General features: G+C 43.3%; 1 protein-coding gene across 1 annotated transcript; it reads right to left on the reverse strand.

Annotated features, from left to right (window-relative positions):
• Positions 1 to 4,693: 4,693 nt before the first annotated feature.
• On the reverse strand, positions 4,694 to 12,764 carry LOC306938349 (uncharacterized protein). Its single transcript, XM_079522482.1, has 5 exons — positions 12,567 to 12,764; positions 11,186 to 11,923; positions 10,215 to 10,321; positions 8,823 to 9,092; positions 4,694 to 5,530 (listed from the first exon to the last, which is right to left on the reverse strand). Exons 1-5 carry the CDS (start codon positions 12,586 to 12,588, stop codon positions 4,916 to 4,918), a joined length of 1,752 nt encoding a protein of 583 aa, XP_079378608.1. The 5' UTR covers positions 12,589 to 12,764; the 3' UTR covers positions 4,694 to 4,915.
• Between the last annotated feature and the right edge of the window lie 816 nt (positions 12,765 to 13,580).

Consider the following 13,580-nt stretch of genomic DNA (forward strand, 5'->3'; position numbering starts at 1 on the left):
CGTCTCGCGCTGCTCCTCCTCCTGAAGGAAAACAACCCAACCCACCAAACACTAATAGTTCCTTCCGGGATCGATAGTATACTGCACTGCGCATGCGCACCCCATCCATCCATCCATCCATCCTTAGAGGAGGAACCACCAGAGCCGACTCTGGAAGGAACTGATGATGGGTTTATTTATTTTTTTCGTTTTCTGGTGGTGGAGTCAGGTGGACCATGGAGGTGTGGAACTTACTGCAGTGAAGGATTTCCCCCATGCATTCACCACCTGGCCAGCCACTGTCACATTATGTGCCCATTGAGGGGACCATAGGAAGCCCTGCTATGTTTCACCCGTTTCAATTGAAACGGGCCTCCACCCTCAGGGGGGCCTCCGAGCTACGACTAACCGCCAGACGTCATTCAACCCCCCACCACCCTTGGCCCTCTGTCTCTCACACTCACTCGCTGCCTTGCTCTCTCCCACGATGTTAAAGTTACACCTTATTACCTGTTAATAACCTGGGTAAAATGTGCAGCATTGGGAGGTAAATGGGAGACACTTTATTGTGAAGGGACGACAGGATGAGGAGAGGTGTTGTTGCTGCGTAATTGTCGAGTAATGGCTGCGATCGATATTGAACAGTCAAAACTATGTGCCAATACGCCTGTATCAACAGAATTATGTCATAGGTATATGGGGGCCTCATTTGGTCATGAAACGGGCCTCCAGATTCCTAAGGCCGCCCCTGGAAGGGACACTGGGACACAGGGTATCATGTTTTCAAATAGAAGTATTTTTTTGAGGGGCGCAAGCCTCTTATTTTCATAATCGATTCATCTGCCGATTATTTAAACGATTAATCGTTTAATCGGATTATGACACTTATTTAGCTATCACCTTAAAAATATATTTTAGGTTATTTTAGACATGTTATAACTAACAAAAAATATAATTAATTCAAAAATGTATTTGATTAGCTGCTGATTAGGCTGCTATTCAAATACAAGACAAACAAAATTAAAACTCATGGTGTCTTTAGGCTTATTCTGACTGTACTGCATACATTTTATTAAAGAATAGCTACACGTGTCAGTCTAGAAGGAACAGTACTCTTCTGAACTCAAATCATTTAAAAATAAATATTCAAGCCATATGTTTTGTTCTTGATACTATAATCGTTGTCATATTTTGCTTTGCAGTCGCTACTGTGCAACTATCATCAGATTGTAAGGGAAGAGAGATGGCTCACTCCTCTTTAGTTTAGTTACACTTAACACTGGAAAAACTATGGTTAAGTGGGAAATCACCTATGATAAATTGCAAAAAACTCTAGTGATTAGTTGCCGATTCGATTAATCGATTACTAAATTAGTTGACTACTAATTGAATAATCGATTTGATTACGATTAATCGATGAATCGTTGCAGCCCAGTGTAAACCCAAACATTGAAGACAAAAGTGAGGACAGAAAAGTGAAGACGCAAATTGTGATTGGCCGGAATGTGATGATTTGATTGGCTGAGCACCGAACGTGATGTACATGATGTATGATAATAAGAGTGCCCCTCACTTCACACGGGTGTGATTTTTTAAATTATAATATTGATATGTAGTTACATATTTAAACCCCCAATACTAAATCCACAATTGAATTTATGCTACCTCACACTTCGCCACCATGGAGCTACATTTGGCAGCACTGACTGGATATGAAATGATACACTTAATGGCCTCTTGAGTGGGCGTGGTTGAGTCTCCCCGTCCCTATAGAGCGTCGCAGTCCCGCCTCCTACCCTGGACCAGGAAATGAAACCCAATGCATTTTCCTCATAGACATTTCTTAGTATTTATTTAAAGACTGTTACGCCGCGGACAAAGCCAACTCGAGTCGTGACAACTCATGACAACACAAACAATATTTTGGACCAAACAAATAATTACAAAGAAGAAAAACAACAAAAAAAGTGTTGTAACCTGCCGTTTTTTTCTTCTTTCTAATTATTTGTTTGGTCCAAAATATTGTTTGTGTTGTCATGAGTTGTCACGACTCGAGTTGGCTTTGTCCGCGGCGTAACCGTCTTTAAATAAATACTTTAAGAAATGTCTATGAGGAAAATGCATTAGGTTTAATTTCCTGGTCCAGGGTAGGAGGCGGGACTGCGACGCTCTATAGTGGCAAGACTGAACAGCTTCCACTCAGCTTCACTCAGATCAGACTGAACAGCTTCCACTCACCTTCACTCAGATCAGACTGAACAGCTTCCACTCAGCTTCACTCAGATCAGACTGAACAGCTTCCACTCAGCTTCACTCAGATCAGACTGAACAGCTTCCACTCAGCTTCACTCAGATCAGACTGAACCGCTTCCACTCAGATCAGACTGAACAGCTTCCACTCAGCTTCACTCAGATCAGACTGAACAGCTTCCACTCAGCTTCACTCAGATCAGACTGTTGAACAAGGCCTGATCACTGCAAAACTTTACTTTAACAGTGCAATCAAATATACACCCTATGAGGCCTTGAATTCACAGAGATTTAGTTTGTCGCATTCCTACGGCAATAATTTGATGACCGGTAATAGAGTCATAGAGGTAGAAGACTTGCGGAAACTCCACCAGTCATTCATTATTATTGGCTCAGGAAATGAGACATAAACAAAACAATCTCCATGAATTCAAGGCTTAAAGAAGCATTCAGTGATTTGGGTGATTTGGAAAAAAACCCCGGTACACCCGGTAACAAGATGTGCACATGCACACGCTCTACAGTGGGGGAAGTACAACAGACCAACAGCACGCGCACCAATGCCAGCCACACGCGATCATGATTGGAGGAAGGCACCTCTCATCCTGATTGGATGAAAGCTTTGCCACCCAAAGCCCAAACCGAAACTAGGGTTTTTTGACCCCAGGGGCTCACTGGGGACATGAGGAACTCCTTATATGGTCAGCCCACAATAGTAGGGAGGATTATCCAAAAAATAAGAAAAAATAAGTGATATTTGAATGAAGTGAAATCACTGAATATACCTTTAAAGGGGAATTTCTCCCTAAACCTTTTTTACAAAAGTAAGTTGATAATTGACCAAAACAAAAGATTTAAAAAAAAATAAAGATATAGGTGAGCTGAAGCAGCAGAAGGAGCTGGAGCTGCTGCTGGAGGGGTCTAACGTTAGAACTCCTATTCAATCGCGCAATTGTTTTTTGTTCTGTTCTAGATGATGTATTATAATGTACTATACTATCATCATATCAGTTTATCTTTAAGTCGTGGCAAACGGTGGCATGACACGGAACTATACATTTCATGAATTATTTACCATCAACTGCTATTTCCCCTACCATAAATAAGCCCTCAATGGGGGTTGGGGGTTTATGCTAATTTGCTTATTTCCATCAAAATAAGTATTGAAGTGCGCCGCTTGGGATACTATTTACATTATGAAGAGAGGATATATACAAAAAAAAGATTTTTGAGCGATGGAAATAAGCAAATTAGCACAACACCCCATAGCCCCATTCAATTCAATGCAATTCATTGAGGGCTTATGGTAGGGGAAATAGCCAATAATGCGCTTTTGCACAAAATAACACCTGGACCTCTTTGGTGGGGACGTAACAACTACAAATATAGGTAAGGAAGCCTTCTAGTATGGAATTCTCCTTTAACCCAGAGGTTCTCAGGAGACAGACACCGTCATGTGAAAGTCAGTGAAAGCTAAATCAGAGTTCACAGAGCATACAAGGTCAACTCCAAGGATAGAAAATGTAATCAGATGAGCCTGATCCAGTGTTGTGGCTGAGCAGTTCGCCTTCCACTGCACTGTAAACACCATGCAGGTGGCCTCTTATCGATGAGGACAGTGGTTCTCAAACGTTTTCATGTCCAGGACCCCAAATTAACAGATTCGGCCCTGGACTGAAAATATTTGGTGCCAGGGAGGGACCTAGCGCTGGCTCCATAGAAGGCTATGCGACTCCCCATTCCCTGCCGCCGCATGACATGCAGCACAGCCTCTCGACTTCTGCTAAAATAAAAATAACGATTTCGCTACTCACCAATACAAAGACGGTTTTGTGATGAAGAAAGCCTACTTTCCCTAGTGGACGCACTCTGAGTCCCCCACCTCACGTATTATGGCCAGAAAGATATATATTTTTTGCTAAATATATTAAGACTCACCCAAATACTGGTTGCATTTCTGCTTGGTTTTATAATGTCAACACAACAGGCTCTGAACAGTAAACATTTACGTCTCTATGACTGCTTTCTAGTGTGGAATATTAGCAATAAATATATAGAATCAGTCTATTCAGGTGATTTATAAAGACACAGAACATTAAAAGTCTTACAGCTCAACATTCACAACATACTGGATCATTAATCCACTGAGTAAACTACCTGCTCATCACCAAGGTTGCTGTCGGATGGAAACCTTGTTCGTGTCCAAAACCGTTCCTTTAACTATTATTTTGTCAAAATTGTTTAACTGGAATTAACAAAGGTCTCCCTTTGTTTCTTTCTCTCGTGTTATTCCCCTCCTCTTTTCTTCTCTGTAGCACCGTCTGCAGTCTTCTCCTCGCTGTGATCTCACCGTCTGCAGTCTTCTCCTCGCTGTGATCTCACCGTCTGCAGTCTTCTCCTCGCTGTGATCTCACCGTCTGCAGTCTTCTCCTCGCTGTGATCTCACCGTCTGCAGTCTTCTCCTCGCTGTGATCTCACTGTCTGCAGTCTTCTCCTCGCTGTGATCTCACCGTCTGCAGTCTTCTCCTCGCTGTGATCTCACCGTCTGCAGTCTTCTCCTCGCTGTGATCTCACCGTCTGCAGTCTTCTCCTCGCTGTGATTTCACCGTCTGCAGTCTTCTCCTCGCTGTGATCTCCAGCATGAGTGTTCGTATCAATGTTCATACTTTCTTTTTCGTTTCACCGTCTACTCCGTAGTGTCGTCTCCACTGTTCTCCACAACATTATTATCTCCGCTCTGTCGTTTCCTTCCCCTCCTCTTCTCTGTAGTGCCGTTGCCGCTGTGAGTGCTGTTCATGTGAATGTTCAGGGACCTTTTGGCTTGGAAGCGGCTGCCGCAGATGGTGCATACGTAGGGTTTCTCCCCAGTGTGCGTCAACTCGTGCCTCTGCAGGTCCACGGCCTGCATGAAGCCTTTACCGCAGCCGATCACCCGACACATGAAGGTCCTCTCTTTGTTGTGGAACTTCAGGTGTCTGTCCCGGACATGCTTCTGGAGGAAAGCCTTGCCACAGACGTCGCAGGCGAACTTCCGCTCGCCGTTGTGGATCTTCATGTGCATCTTCAGAGTTCCCTGGAGTGGAAAATCCTTGCCGCACTCTGCGCAGCTGAACGGTTTCTCACCGGTGTGGACTCTCATGTGGATGTCTAGAGCGGAGGCGGAGGGGCAGCCCTTCCCACACATGTGACACACGTGGCTCTGCTCTATGTGGGACCGCAGGTGGACCGAGAGACTGTGTGTGTCCTCGGTTTGATGGCCGCACAGACCACAACACAACGATGATGACGATGGCGATGACTCCTTGACACAAAAAGGGGGGGAAAAAAAACAACATTACATGTATTATTACTATGATGTTATGTCAAGTCAGGTCACCTTTATTTGTATATCACATTTAACTCATTAACACAGCCGACGCGAATCGCGTATCAATACGTTATCAATTAATCAAACGTCGGGTGCGAATCACGTATCAATACGTTTCAATCACTTTTTTATAGCATACTTTCATTCATCTTTTTACCCACCCGGACAATGAAGAACCATCGCCCTATCATTGCTGCTTAGTCCCGCTCACGTGATCAGAAAAAAAAAACAAAAACAAAAAAACCCCTCCCCTCCTGAAAACAGGAGGGCGGGCCGCTTTACGTGTATAAACCAGTGTAAAATGGATGCGCCCATGCCGATGTAGTCTGTGTGAAAATAATCAAATTTCACCTAACCTCGCCTCACCAGGCTTTCCTCCACCTATTGGCTTTTATACTCGATTCCCCCCTCCCCTCCTGTTTCTCCTGCAGGAGGAGGGCCTTGCGAGATGGGGGCTCATGTCTCGGAAAAAAACATGAACGGAACGCTGTTACGCTGCCTAACACATGATCTGCAGATTCTGCACCAGATCGGCATTGCACATGGACAGATGCATGTTTACTTCTTCATACTGTAGCGACCAAACGATCCCCGAGCCTACAATACTACGAACTAACAAACGAACTACAGTATCGAGAGGGGCCGCCATGACAACAGACAGTCTACCGTTGGTGGATCACGTATCGCCATGCAGAGCCGTCATAATCGGAGATCGCTCAGACGTGTGATTGTAACGCTTTTTTATTCATTATAATTGTAGTTTGGTCTGTAAACTTCTACTGTAATAATAAAAATCACACCCCTGTGAAGTGAGCGGTGCAACTGTTCTCTACAGTTGCACCGCGCAACTGTAGAGAACAGTTGCACCGCTCACTTCACAGGGGTGTGATTTTTATTATTACAGTAGAAGTTTACAGACCAAACTGTAAATAAAAGGTTTACATGACTTTCTGTCTCAGTCCGTATATAGCGAGCTGTAGTGAATAAGTACAGAACAGTTGCAACGCTCACTTCACAGGGGTGTGATTTTTATTATTACAGTAGAAGTTTACAGACCAAACTGTAAATAAAAGGTTTACATGACTTTCTGCCTCAGTCCGTATATAGCGAGCTGTATTGAATAAGCAGAGAACAGAATATGGGACAGAGTTGCACCACTCACTTCACATGGGTGTGATTTTTATTATTACTACAGTAGAAGTTTTTTTCTTATGAAAGCAGAGAGTCTTCTGTTTCATGCGGTATATAGTATTTATATGTCGCTATAGGCCTTATTTTGTGAATATTGAGGAGTTCACGTCCATGTCTTCTCTGAAGTTATCTGGTGGGCACAAGCTGCATTCAATAACCAATTACTGTCTAACTGTACATGGGATCAATGTTTACTCTTTTCCTCGTAAAAGTACACATTCAGGGCTTTCATTCGGTGTATAGGATGTATAGGATATTTATTGGGTTCAATTTTATATCTGCCTGTCAATGTCTCTGACTTTAAACCATCCATAACTCTGCTCGCTGTTCAAGATAACCACTTCCAGGCAAATGCAGGTGTTGCAAAAAGGTCAATAACTCCAGAATGGAACATGGTAAAATTAAATTAAATTGAAGTGGACAAGTTCAGCTTTCTTTTGATGTATGCGTGTGATTCTCGCTATAAGAGAACATTTTGCTGTGGGCCCCCGAACAAGGCCTTTGTGCAATGTTAAACGGTAGCAACATCCAAATAGGCCTGTCGAGATCTTGTAGTGTTAAGACCCGAGGACCTTATGTCAACCTTATATTGCTATATACGTGGTTCTCGTTTATTTTTTCATGTCAAGCACGCCCAAAACTACATGTATTTGGCCGTGGACTCCCATCTCAAAATATTTTGTTCCAGGGACCCCCAGAAGCAAAGATTTGTTCAAAGTTAAAAGTGATAACTTTAAAAATATATGTCCAAAACTCAGCTGCCCGTCTGCTCACCAGTACACGCTCCAGAGACCACAACTTTTCTATTTTTTTTAATAGCTAAAGTATAAAATAGTTAAAGTGGTTCAAATCTAAATTGACACACACAGATGCTTCCATGGTTCTAATAGGTTAAAAACAACAGTAGTTGACCCAAAGTGCTTTCCATTCAAAATATCATCATAAACACCTCATAAAATACAACATAGTAAAATAAATATATACCTCGTAAAAATACAGCATAATTAAAATAACATAAAAAAGCAATACTATAAAAACTAGAGTTAAAATACATTCACTGATCAAAATAGACCATAAGTTAGTTTCCCACAGACTAATCTCTCAAGAACAGATTCTGAGCTGAGGAAACAAACAGCAGAGGGCACTGTTTTTCCTTTTTTTGCCGATGGGTTTCCATATTGTCCACAGACTGACTGTTGTCTGTTATGTGACAATAAAGCTTGATTCCCATTCTTATGGGGTTGGCACGATCATAAAAGATATCGTTGTGCAAATAATTGTGCAACGATATCTTAGATTCGATGAGGAAAGAAACACATTTAATCCATTTTGAAATGAGGCTGTAACACAGGGGTTCTCAACGTTTTTGGCCGGGGACCCCCGGAAATGCTTTGGCAATGTCTCGGGACACCCGCCCCGCCCCCTCCCGACCCCCAATATAAATTGACTGCTACAATAACCTTAAACCATTTTGGGCGGGAACCCCTTTTGGTGTTTTAAGCATTGTTATAATTTAGCTATTGAAAAATAGCAGATCTACAAGCTCATAGCGCGCCACCGAGTGGCGCGCTACGAGCTTGTAGATCTGCTATTTTTGAAAAATCCTGAAAAAATAAATACAAAAATATATATATTTTTTTATTTTATTTTTTTTAAATAATTTGGGGACCCCTAAAATAATTTGGCGACCCCCCGAGGGGTCGCGACCCACGGGTTGAGAACCCCTGCTGTAACAAAACAAAATGTGGTAAAAGTGAAGGAGTGTGAATCCTTTCTGGGTGCACTGTATATACTGTACGCACCTGGGAGAAAAAGGTCGTTACCAACATATAAACATAAAATAAATAATGTACTATGGCCAATATATTTAGTAATTTTATACTTTAAATAGTGGAAATGGCCAATCTACAAACTTGAGCTTGTAGATCCGTTCCCATTCCCATTTTTTTTAAATGGCATTGTGATAACCGCGATTATTTCAATAAAATTGTGAACGGGTGAATACGTAACAACGGTGACGGCAGGCGGGTCTTACCTTCACGTGCGTCCGGACGTGTTTCATAATGTCTTTCTTCACGGAAAACTCTTCTCCGCAGGCTTTGCACTTGTAAGCGGGGTGCTGTCTGGGGCGGCCCGCCTCCGGCTGCTCCTCGTTGTCGGGACGGTGTGTGATCCTCTGGTGGCGCAGCAGCTCCGGTCTCGTGCGGAACTCTTCCCTGCAGACGGCGCAAACGTGCCGGCTCCTGTAGTGTTTGGCGGCGTGTCTGTCCAGAGAGTGCCAGTGGTAGTACGCCTTCTTGCACACCTTAGGACAGACAGACAGAGACATTTATTAAACCCAGTATATTAAACTCTATTAAACTAACTATTAAACTCAATCGCATGAGGGAGCACAGCAGTTTGAGTACAGACACGCTCTGCATCAGGCAGGATGATTGTATAGAGCAGGGGTTCTCAACCTTTTTTTGGCCGGGGACCCCCGGAAATGTTTTGACAATGTCTCGGGACCCCCGCCCCGCCCCATCCCGCCCCCCAATATAAATTGACTGCTACAATAACCTTAACCCATTTTGGGTGGGAACCCCTTTGTGTTTTAAGCATTATGTTATAATTTAGCTATTGAAAAATAGCAGATCTACAAGCTCATAGCGCGCCACCGAGTGGCACGCTACGAGCTTGTAGGTCTGCTATTTTTGAAAAATCGTGAAAATAAAATTTAAAAAAAATCTTTTTTTTTTTTTGAAAATAATTTGGGGACCCCCTAAAATATTTTGGCGACCCCCCGAGGGGTCGCGACCCACGGGTTGAGAACCCCTGGTATAGAGCAGGGGTAGGCAACCTGGGAGGGTGATCACTGGCACACTGGCGTAAGTGTGAGAGAGCTTTTTCTTTCTTTTAAAATGAAGTGAAGAACTGAAATGAAGTAAAATGACGTCACTCTCGCTACTCCTGGGACACGGAAGTATGTTTTACTGTTGAAAATAGCGAAGCGAATCCCCGTTTTTGGCGAACTAGAATGCGTTTGTTTGATCAGCACCAGAATTTGAAATTTTGAAGTAAGAAATGAAGACAGAACATTGCCCATCTGGTCAAAACCATGGAGAGTTCTAGATTAAGAGATACGAGCCATTCCTTCTGAGTCGTAAACAAGGAAGTGAAAGGGCAGTGCGCATGCGTGAAACAGCAAGGAGTACGGTGCAGAAGGAGAGGCCACCCAAAAACAAACAAATAAAAACGATTGTTTTGTTTTATATCAATAAAAAAGCCCTAGACGTGTCACGTGTATACACGTCCAAGGCCACCTACGGTTTGATTAGAAAGGACGTGTCCAAGGCCAAAATGTTGTTAATTGCAGTAAAACATCTGGGTGTGAATGTGACATTAGAGACCAGGCCCATTGGATCCATAGGGTTTAAATGGAACCTACCTTACACTGGTATGGTTTCTCCACCTGATGAACTGTCATGTGGCGCGTCAGGCATACCTTCATTCTGAATGTTCTGCCACACACCTCACAACTGAATGGTTTCCCTCCTGTGTGCAATAGTGACATTTTAGCTAACATAATTGTCGTACGAATGATTTAATTGTGTTTTTTTTGGCATCGAAAATTGGACCATATGAATAAAATTGACATTTCACTTTTCCTTTTAGGCTTTGTAAAGCACTACCGTCTACTACCCCAAGCTCACACCTCAGGTGGAATCACCCGGAGGGTACTACCAAGCCACGCCCTAGAAACCCCCAAGTCAAACACCAAATGCCTTGATAGGAGCTTTCTACACTCTGCTATAAGGATATGGAACAGCCTTCCCCCTGCGGTTGTTGGAGATATTACATCTAGCAGTGTTCACGCCTTCAAGAAGAGGCTGAACCTCCTCAGTATGTGACTGTAATCCCACAAAGCTCAAGGACTGTTATTCATCCAACATTCAGTTTACACATACACCTGACTGAGTAGCTGCAGATCATTGATAGGCTCTTTGAATGTGTTTGTCTTATAGCCTGTATCTGCTTAAGCTTAATTAAAAAAAAAAGTTACTGGTACCGATGATCAAAGGAAATAATCTACCAAAACGCCAGGCCTCTTATTGCTTTCTAAAGTTTTCTAAAATAGCGTGAATAAGCTCACATTGGGTCACATGCTGTGACCTTGTTGATCGTCTATTTCCTCTATTTTTGAGAATGTACCAGCCAACATTTTCCAACAAAAACCAAGGCTGATAATTGTGCAAAATAATTGCAATTAGCTCAAATAATTGCAATCAGGCGACTGTAAAATTTATTTTTGTTTCTGGTCCGCGAACATTTTATGAACCGTCAGCCGGTCCGTGGTAATAGAGAGGTTGGGAACCCCTGGTCTAAACAATACCATACAATATAGCACAGTAGGCTTACCTGTGTGAACCTTTCTGTGTATCTTCAGACACTGCGTAGTACGGAACTTCATCCCACATGTGCTGCAGGTGTTACAGTGCTCTCTGTGAGTTTCAAGGTGACCTTTCAGGTCCCGGTTGGACGGGAACAGCTCCCCACAGAACCCACAGCGACACTGTGTCTCATCGCAACACGACCTCATGACATGTCTGAGCAGAGCGTCCATTTTCTGGAAGGACTGGGAGCACACCAGACAGAACTGAAACTTATGTTCGTTTAACGTCTCCAGCGGACTCTGTCCTTCGACTGAATTTGACTCTAATGTTGAACTCTCTGATTCTGGACTCTTTAATGTTGAACTCTCCTCCTCGCTCTCTCTCATATCAACCTCAACCCCAGGGTCATAATCTTTATCATCATCATCATCATCATCCTCATCCTCAACCATACAGCTGTCTGGGGACAGCGCTTCATACTCATCACTGGCTGGTTCTGGACACGGTTGGCTGCCATTGGTTGATTCCGATGGAGGTTGGCCGTCATTGGTTGGTTCTGGACAAGGTTGGCTGTCATTGGTTGGTTCCGAACTAGGTTGGCTGTCATTGGCTGGTTTTGGACAAGGTTGGCTGTCATTGGTTGGTTCTGAACGAGGTTGGCTGTCATTGGTTGATTGTGAATGAGGTTGGTCGTCATTGGCTGGTTCTGGGAAAGATTGCCAGTCATTGGTTGACAGTGTGTTGCTTAGATAATGCTGTAAGTCTAGGGGGGGTGGGAGAGAGAGAGAGGGGGGGGGGGATTAAAATAAAAATTGATTTGCCTTTAGGTTTAACTCAATTGTTTCTATCCGGTGAGGGCAGGGAAGGCAGAGATACAAGTATATGGACAGCAGTTTTATAATAAACATAAGCAAATAATGAACATACACATTACATTATGAAATATGCAATTATGTGTTGAAATGTAAACCAAATTACTTGAATGAGTTAAACAGCCCCGCCACAAAAATTACAGAAAACAGAAGAGACATGTTTACGGTATTCTCTATTCTAGGAGATTCGCTCAGTTCTTAATAGAAGCATTCAAACTATAAGAGAACAGATTATTTATGTTTATGCTGTATTTGCTGTGCATTGGTTTGTTTGTTTCTTTGTGTCTGTATTGTTTATAAATAATAAAACAGAGTTATAATTTGATTAATGATGGGCAAACGAAAAAGTTCATAGCACAGTAGGCTAGCCACACACACACACACACACACACACACACACACACACACACACACACACACACACACACACACACACACACACACACACACACACACACACACACACACACACACACACACACACACACACACACACACACACACACACACTTACTTACTTACTTACTTACTTACTTACTTGCTGATGGTTGTCCATCGAATCCAATGATGACGTCCACTTATGTCCTTAACGGTGAGTTCTTTGGTGGCTAAAGAGTCCAATCCTGGAATTACATGTTTTATTGCAGGTGGGGCATGGGTAGGTTGTAGTGGTCGTACTGGCAGTCATGGGTGTGTTCCTCCTGTGTCTCTGTTGCCTCTGTTGCTGTCTTCTGACACACACACACAGGAAGTCAGAGAAACTAGAGAAGAAGAGTAATTTGGGAGTGAAATTCAGAACAGCGCCACACCCACTCTGTGGCCAGATATAGATATTACATGGGCAGTGAGATGAATGGAGGCCTCTGCCTCTCCCCTCCTCTGCTCTCCTCTCTTTTTGAGTGAACAGACCAAACACAAAACACAACATGTTCATTAATGTTATTCTTCACACACTAGACATATTGTTCATATTAAGAGCATGCCGAATCCAATGGCGCCGGTCTGGGCTTTCCACGACGTTTGCAAAGGTCAAAGGTCCGCCAAAAGACTGCCTCTCCTCTCCCTCCTCTCCTCTCCTCTCCACAGAAGTGTGAAATACACAAAACAAACCTTTAAAACATGTTCCCTAACCCTATTCTTCTCACACTCTTCATATTTAGAGTGTGCCGAATCCAATGGAGCCGGTCTGGGCTTTCCACAACGTTTGCAAAGGTCAAAGGTCAGCCACGCTGACCTTTGGGCCAAATGCCTTACAAATGTGGTGAAGGATATTTAAAAAAATACCCAACACCCCCGAATATCCATATTCAGGACATGACGAATAAAATGGAGTTGGTCTCGACTTTGTGGGACTCTTACAAGCGTCTGATAAAGGGAACTACACTGCAACGCTAGGCCTCGGGTCAGATTTGAGGTTCCCGAGGTTGCAGAAAAAAACACAGACCATCACGACGATCGGCTCGTCGCCGCGATCGTCGGCGTAGGCGTGCGTGAACGTAAAACCTTTGCTTCACTAGAACGCCACGACGGTGAGGCCTTCCGGTCAGA

This window comes from Electrona antarctica, assembly GCF_951216825.1.
Source record: "Electrona antarctica genome assembly, chromosome: 15".
Taxonomy (NCBI): Eukaryota; Metazoa; Chordata; class Actinopteri; order Myctophiformes; family Myctophidae; genus Electrona; species Electrona antarctica.